Source organism: Gekko japonicus, unplaced genomic scaffold, assembly GCF_001447785.1.
Source record: "Gekko japonicus isolate JY-2015 unplaced genomic scaffold, Gekko_japonicus_V1.1 scaffold2655, whole genome shotgun sequence".
In the NCBI taxonomy this organism is placed as follows: domain Eukaryota; kingdom Metazoa; phylum Chordata; class Lepidosauria; order Squamata; family Gekkonidae; genus Gekko; species Gekko japonicus.
The window spans coordinates 90,965-99,480 of NW_015160302.1; the positions used below are offsets into that span (position 1 = coordinate 90,965).

Below are 8,516 nucleotides of genomic sequence, written 5' to 3' on the forward strand. Positions count from 1 at the left end.
CTCATCTCCGTTTCAAAGCCGAAGAGCCAGCGCTGTCCGAAGACGTTTCCGTGGTCATGTGGCCGGCATGACTAAACACCAAGGCGCACGGAACGCTGTTACCTTCCCAAGGCAGGAGCTGGAACTAGAGACGGGAGCTCACTCCATCATGCGGCACACTCGGGTCTCGAACTGCTGAGCTACTGACCTTCCACAGCCTGCAGTTCAGCGTCTTAACCACTTGAGCCACCACAGCTCCCCAGGCTTGGTAGGGCAGCAACATATGGTGGCCATCCCTGCATTAAAGAATTAACAGGATGCTCTTGGACAAGCTGTACAAAACACATCATTTGCATGTATCAACACGGCTCCCCTTTCTGTTACTGTAGCTCAAAGGTTCTCAAACTTCTCAGAGGGGAGGGCTGTTTCCAAACCTTCCAGGACCCACTTGCAAAGCGACTCCGCACTACTTGCTCCCTCCCCAAGATAAAGGCAGGAATCTCCCACCAGTTCATCAGTGAACAAGTTCATATTTGGAGTCGTTGAGATTTGTATGCCAGGCCTCACTAATATTCATTTCTGCAGCGCTCCTGCATTTCTCATCTCCAGTCCCCTAAGAGAACACGAGGAGGCAGAAATGTATGCACAGCAGGATTTCGCAACTGTTACTGACTTGGATCAACAGGTAACGTCTAGTGCATTGTGGGATGCCATGTTAAAAAGCCGCATGAGTAGGTGGGAATGTCCTTAACAGAAAACCATTAAAAGAATATTTATTTATTTAACTTTATATCCTGCCTTATTTGTCGTGGGGACCTTAAGTGGCTTATATCATTCTCCTCTCCTCCATTTTATCCTCACAACAACCCTGAGAGGCAGGTTAGGGTCAGAGAGTATAACTGGCCCACAGTCCCCCAGCAAGCTTCCATGGCAGAGTGGGTATTCGAACCTGGGTCTCCCAGATCCTAGTCCGACACTCTAACCACTACACCACACTGGCTCTATACGAACAGCTACCAAACATAAATGGGTAGTGTGGGGCTCAGCCCTGCTGGATCGCCCCAGCCTCACCTGGATCCTTTTACCTGGGATCTGGGGGACACCGCCACCAAGTGGCCAAAGCCAGACCAGCAGGGCATATCCTGGTGTTTGGTGGGACTGGCAGCCAACTGGGCCACAGATACCGGAGTCAGGCCAGCTATGATGTGCAGCCTCTGGTTATCAGTCAGCCGGTGGGTGCCTGTAAGCTACTGCCAAACATTCCAATCAGGCAGCAAGCCTCCCTCAACACCTGGAAGGAGGGAATCAGCCAGCAAAAAGCCAGGACTGGCAGGTGGTGGCCCCTATGTCAGGTGGGGAGAAAGCCTCCAGGGAGGAGCAAGGGAAGGGCCAAGGTGAACCCGGGCAGAAAGGAGGCTTGGGACCTGGAAAAAGGGAGACATGAAACCCTAGCAGAGAAACCTGGTGCAGAAGGGTAGGCAGGAGAGGTCGGCATAGCTTTCTCCTGGGGTGAGAGATCCCAAAAGAGCAGCAGATCTCTGCAAGTGAGGAGAGGGAACTGGGTGAGGGCCCTGCAGCGTGGGTGGGGGCAAGGAGGAACAGGCCGGTCCTGGGTGATATACACTGCAGGAGCCAGTGCACCTATCTGAACAAAGCATGCAGCCAGCAACAACTGTGATTGTTATCAGAGGGGTCATGGAAGGTCCATATGATGCACTCTTCCCTCTGGATTCAAGTCCAGTAGCATATAAAAGACCAACAAGGGCCCCGTTCATACAAGGCAGTTTGGGCGAGTCTCAGAGCTTTGATTCTCAAAACATATACCCTGTGCTCTCTCTCTCTCTCTCTGTCTATGCTTGTGTGCTTGCCTGGAAGTTAAGTTTGCCGTCTGGTGACCCCTACTGGGGGCTTGGATGTTTTTCAGAGAGGTGGCTTGATTAGCCCACCTCTGCATCCTGCCTCTGGCATTCCTTGGAGGTCTCCCATCCAGGAACTTGCCAGGGTCGGCCCTGCTTAGCTTCCGAGATCTGACAAGATCGGGCTCGCCTGGGCTATCCAGGTCAGGGCTTGTTGGCTTTTTAAGGCGCTGCTGGACTCGAATCCAGCTCTTCTACTGCAGGTCCACATGGCTACCCATCTGAAACTACCTTCCCCCCTGGGAGACCCTAGGGGTAGCATTAATGATATATGACTTTGCCATGGGAAACGTTTGAGAGTGCAGTGAGGCATGAAAAACGGATCTCTTTGTTTCTCTCCAGGAGAAGATGAAGACATTAAAACAAAGAAAGAGAGAAAGCGGATACGGATACCTTGCCCACACTGGCCAGGAGCTGGATGCCAGAGACGTTCTCATCTCCACTCAGCCAGAACTCTGCATTGTTGTCAGCAGCAATGGCAAACTGAAACTCACCTACAGGAAAGAATCCCAGGGGTTAACTGAGACGCGAGCAAGACCTGTTAAAGAGAAGACGGCCTTCTACAGAGTGAGACGGAGCCCTTTCCTAGACAGAATTCCAACCCCCCAGCTCTGTACTGCAGTGCAGTGTACTGTAGGAGCAAAAGAGAATATTCCATCAAAATCCAAGCACCTTTTCCCTGACCGTACCTCAATGCAGGAAGCCATTTTGCATAGGCAATGCAAAGGAATATAATGCATCACTGCTTGCTTGATTGTCTACCTTTGTTCCGTATAAATCGGGTTCTGGCTCATTAAAGCTCATGCTACAATAAATCTGTTAGTCTTTAAGGGGCCATGAGCCTCTCAGTTATTTTGGCTGCAGCAGTTGTTTTCTCTGATGCAACATCTTTGCAAGTTTGTCCTAAAATAATAATTGTATTCTGTCAAGTAAGTCACATCCAACTCATGGCGACCCCAGGACCACGAGGCTTTTCAAGGCAAATGAGCAGAGGTGGTCTGCCATTGCCCTCCTCTGCACAGTAACCCCGGTCTTTCTTGGTGGTCTCTGCTTAGTTTCCCAGCTGTGATGAGACTGGTCTAGCTGGGCTCTCAAGCTGCTTCAACTGTCATAGAACAATTGAGCCCAGTGGCACCTTTAAGACCAACAAAGTTTTCTTTGAAGTGTAAGCTTTCGTGCGCAAAGCACACTTCTTCAGACAAATGGAACAAAATCTCCTCAAGGGCTACGTACATTTTCCTGTAAGTAACCCCTGAGGAGATTTTGTTCCAATTTGTCTGAAGAAGTGTGCTTTGCACATGAAAACTTACACTTCGAAGAAAACTTTATTGGTCTTAAAGATGCCACTGGACTCAAACTTTGTTCTACTGCTTCAGACCAACACAGCTACCCTCTTGAATTTTAATTGTCATAGTTCTCCGTTAAAGAGAACTCCACAGTTGTCCCTAAAGAATCTAAATTCTTTGCAGTGTTACAACTGACTGAGAGAAAACAATGGCAGTCAAACTGATATAATTATATAGTGAAGACCTACCCTCATGTTAGATACAATTGGGAAATATCAAACAATTGTTTCCTTGAATTGGCTCACATTGGTTTAATTACACAATTTCTATCCTTGTTATTCTGCCTATTTGCAAGACATTCTAGGTAGTACGTACAGTTAAAAACAGTAAGCAGACCAAAAACAAACACTGGTAAGACCATATAATACAAAGTCTACATAAGGCAATATTGATAAATGGAGTAATAGCGATGGTAGGTGCAACCTGGCCAAAGTTAAGAACAATAAAATCCCTGTTGGTGCCCACCCATTGGTACTACTTTTGTCTTTAATATCAGTGAGACTTAATAGTGCTTAAGTGGGGCCAGTGTTCCCTCTAAGCTGAGTTAGTGTGAGCTAGCTCACAGTTTCTTAGCCTCCGGCTCACACATTTTTGTCTGCTTAGTTTCCCAGCTCTGATGAGACTGGTCTAGCTGGGCTATCACGCTGCTTCAACTGTCATAGAACAAAGTTTGAGCCCAGTGGCCTAATTTATGCAGGGGCCAAATCGCTTGCTCACAACTTTAATGCCAGTAGCTCACGGAGTAGAATTTTTGCTCACAAGACTCCAGAGCTTAGAGGGAACGTTGAGTGGGGCTGGATCCTATACCTGCTAATTAAAAAGCTGGGTAAATAAGAGGTTAGCATCTGATCTCACATCTGCTGAGGAGCATGGATTTGTTAGAAAGGGGCAATCTCATTACATAAAATCATGGAAACACCCCCCTGCCCCGATTCAAGTTCCTTTTATTTCCAGTTTCGAGCTGAAGCACCAAAATGGGGTGTAAAAAGCTCCCATAGTCATGCTTCAAATCAGATCATGGTATGTGTGGAGCTATGGCTCAGTAGTACCACAGGCAGTAGTTGATGTGAAAGATCTCCACCTGAAACCCTAGGGAGCCTCTGCCTAGACAGTACTGACCTTGAAAGGCCAATTGGTCTGACTCAGTAGAAGGCTTCTTCTGTGAGGCAAATACAGTCCCCTACAAATGGCGGCCATTTTGAAAGGCATCTTAGTTTTTTCTTTATCCGTTTAGGAAACGTTTAGGAAATAAGTTGTTATGAAGGAAACGTTTAGGAAATAAGTTGTTATGAAGGAAATGTTTAGGAAATAAGTTGTTATGAAGGAAACATTTAGGAAATAAGTTGTTATGAAGGGAACGTTTAGGAAAGAAGTCGTTATGAAGGAAACATTACCATTGTGATAAAGAATGCTGTGGTTCTTTGAAGAAAGGGGGGAAAGGCAATACGGGAAAAGATGAAACACTTGTTTTGTTTGTGAGAGGCCTGAATACATTTGTTTATAAGCCAAAAGAAAAGACTGAATAAAGATGAACCTGCTTCAAAACTATGGATATGAAAAATAAAAAGATGTACTGTTATGTGTATGAGAATAAATCTTTGTTTCCATCGGCTCTCCTCCAATGTGAGCCTGTTTTTTTAGCCTCTCCTCACCATCACTGAGTGGATGCAGGAAGCCAAATATGCGCAACCCATAGTTGGTCCATTTTGGAGACGCTGCCAGTTTCTTTAAAGTGGTCCGTATCTGAAAGTACAAAAAAAGCAAAAAATAAAATCACTAAATGGAGGAAAATAAAGAAACAGAGAGCAGAGTATCTCTGGAGAAGGAGAGGAGAAAGTATAAAATGCAATACAACAAAGGAGAAAGGAGTCACATAATCTGGAATAGGAATAAACACAAGGCAGATAGCCGTACTACAGTACAGTGCTGTGCAGTGTTAACTCCAGTCTAAACCTAATGAACTCAATGGGTTTAGATCAGAATAACTCTCCACAGGATACCCTGTTAGTGTGTTAAAGAGAACTCTGGTCTCCAAAAGCTTATTCTCAGTAAATCTGTTAGTGTTTTAAGATGCCTTAATTCCCCGTTATGTTTCTGGAATATGGACAGCTGATTTGGGGAGACCACATAGTTTTCATGCTTCCTGTTTCTCTAAGCAGTAGGAAGTTTTGGAGGCAGCCTCTTATGTACGACTGGGTTCCCTACAGGGAAGGAGTACTACAAATATATATGACTCTTTTAATAGTAAATTAAGGCAGATAGAATGGCCTTGCTAGCCTTAAAGGAGCTTCAGTTCCAAATGTAACAAACAGAATATTTTACTCCTACAAAATTGCTTCTTGCCAGCCAGAAATGATCCAGAATGATTTAAACCTAAATGATATGTATATCTAACCACATTCGGGAGACAAATTTCAGCGGGTTCAGGCGCCTTCCCCAATGGGTTTTCTAAAAAAATGCAATGGTTTGATGGTTCATTAGAGGACAATAAATAAACACAGTTTGCTCTCAACTAGGAAGCAATACAAAACATATGGAGAAAATATGGCTGTTCTTCACTTGGCACAAGAAAACAACATGGTCTATTATGGAATACTCACATGAGGGTACAATGGGAAGTGGATGTTCTTTCTCAGCTGCTCAATAGAGCTTCCACACCAGTCCTCAAAGACATGGAGATTGACTTGGCCTTGGAACTGCAAGCACACGGAAGAACAAGAAGGGCCCCATTACAACTCAACCCGATGCCCATATGGCCTACCACCACTTTGCACCTAGATGGCCAGAGTTCAGCGTGGCAAGTTGGAAGGTGGACACTGAAAGGAGCGCAAGAAGGATGAAGTGCATAAAAACCTTTAATCTGGCCTGGTTATAGATCAGTATTTTCAACATGTGACATAGTGAAAACCCCTGAATGGGCATTTGGAGGGAGGAAGATACCTGAATCTCCATTAAAGCAGAAATTCAAGGTCCCCGACTTTGGCATACACAGATGACAGAGAAAGCGAGGAGCAATGTGGTAGACCCAGAGGGAGCAAAACACATGTGGAAACGGGGGGGGCAGCCCCATAGCTAGGGAATTCTTTGGGAGGGGGCCTTGGGGGGGCCCGCCAGCTAATTAAATGGAGCAAAACACATGTGGAAACGGGGGGGGGAGGGGACGCAAAGCAAATAGGGACAAATGAGTGACAAAAATGACAGTACAGAAGTGGCCAAAGTCAACACTCAAGTGTAATATTTTCTACCACGATCATCAGTATATCTGATGCTGCAGCTTCTGATTGTTAGTCGCCTGGTATTGTTGACATTAGTTAATCTGATGCAAATCCTGAGTCAAGGGAAGCTAGGCAGGAATGGAGTCATTTGTTTTTGATGTGCCGTGTGCAGTAGCAATGGAAGTACTTCCAGAGAAAATCACAGTCATGCAAAAATGAACTACAAACAGAATACGGGATCAGGCAGCAAGTAACAACATGCATCCAGAACGCTTTCACAATCATAGCTGCAACCACCTTCCAAGTGACCTATGCTGGAACCTGATGGCAATGTGATGGGAGAGGCAGTCATCCACACACACAATCCGCCATAAGCATGAACTCCTGGGTGTGAGTAATGCCAGCCCAGGTGAAGGGTGAGGCAGCACAGGTCCTCTTCCTGTTGACCAATATTACTCCAGGACCAGCACTGCTGCCTGATGTGAATCGAGTACAACAAGGACCAGGAATTGAACAGAATCATGACTATTTGGGTCGTAGTTTCCATTGCTTGTCAAGTTGACTTCAGCATCAGGTTTACTTCTTTCAAAATACTAAATAGGTGGTACATGGCCCCGGCAGTCTTACACAAGATAAATCCTAAGATTTCAAACAAATGTTGGGAAAACTGTGGTGCTATTGCGGACTTTGTGCACTGCTGGTGGTCCTGTTCACTAATAAAAGGCTACTGGACACAGATAATACAACAAATTGCATTAATAGTTGATACTGTCTTACCCTGCACTTTAGAATCTTTCTTTCTGGAGACATGGCGTACAACTGTGAGCAGAAAAAGCTTGGAAACACTAGTATCGACCTTACTGATGTTGGCAAAATTAACAATTGCACAAAAATGGAAGCAAAAAAATGTTCCAACAATAACATGTTGGCAGACTAAAATCTGGGAATGCTTTATTTATGGGAGCACCTCTTATAACTCCTCAGCCGTGCATCAGCCGTGCAATCAGAGAAATACCAAAAGTGGTTTCAGGCAGTATGATTTCATATTATTAGTTATTTAGAAAATAGTGAAACAGTTCCAAAACCCCCGCTATACAAGAACCTGTTGTTCTTTTAACTGTTTGGTACTTAGTCTATACAAATGTTTGACTTTACTGTGATACTGTGGGAGTTATGTAAGAAAAGCTGTTTAATTGAGCCGGTAATTGCTCTTTGTGTCTAATTTTGTTGTGTTTACGCTGTTAAAAATTAATAAAAACAAATATTTTTTTAAAAAGTTGACCATAGTGAACTGGAAGAACCTATAAAGGGAGATTGTTAATGTGATGGGATGGCAGATTCAACACAGGCTTACCTGCCTGAATCTTATTTTGCCAGAGGGTAATGGGACCCCCTTTGCTGAACCTATGCTAGCACAAGCTGGCTGGAAGAATGTAGCCAGATGAAAGCCATGTTTACTTTTGGAAAGCAGTGTTCTGAGAATGCCCTTTCTGTAGAGCTTGAGAAATGTTAACAGTTGTATCTGTATTGCCGCTTGACAGCATTTCTGCCTGTACATAAGTAGAGTGGAGAGTTGTTTTTATATCCCCAAGAGACAGCGGTAAAAGAGTTATTTGGGCCTTGAAAGCACAGAAAGCAGAAACTTCAAATGTTTTCAGCTAAGTCTTTTTTTAAAAATTGTGTAACCACGGTGTGCATTTTCGCCACACTGTTTAACAGAAGGCTGTCATCTGAAGTTTTTGGTACCCCACCACAGATTCCTGAGAAGTGTCTAAACAAGAGTTCAGGGACTGTGGGAAAGCACCTGCTTGATATGCAGAAGTTCCCAGGTTCAATCCCCAGCATCTCCAGCTAAAAAAGGACCAGGCAGTAGGTGATGGGAAGGACTTTGACCTGAGACCCTGGAGAGCTGCTGCCAGTCTGAGTAGACAATACTGACTCTGATGGACCGTTAGTCTGATTCAGTATAAGGCAGCTTCATGTGTTCAGGTATTCAAGAGTTCTGTGTAACCCAAAACTTCATTCCATTCTTAATTAGTTTGATAAGAAATATCAATGGA

The 8,516-nt window shown here is 44.7% G+C and overlaps 1 protein-coding gene across 1 annotated transcript in view; it reads right to left on the minus strand.

Annotated features, from left to right (window-relative positions):
- The window catches only part of LOC107114683 (beta-1,4-N-acetylgalactosaminyltransferase 3-like), a 128,763-nt gene that overhangs the window by 28,904 nt on the left and 91,343 nt on the right, over window positions 1–8,516 (minus strand). The window contains exons 4-6 of the mRNA XM_015416264.1: window positions 5,842–5,937; window positions 4,894–4,984; window positions 2,289–2,389 (exon numbers count right to left, since the gene is read on the minus strand). Coding sequence (XP_015271750.1) covers window positions 2,289–2,389; window positions 4,894–4,984; window positions 5,842–5,937 — 288 coding nt within the window. The remainder of the gene's footprint in view (window positions 1–2,288; window positions 2,390–4,893; window positions 4,985–5,841; window positions 5,938–8,516) is intronic.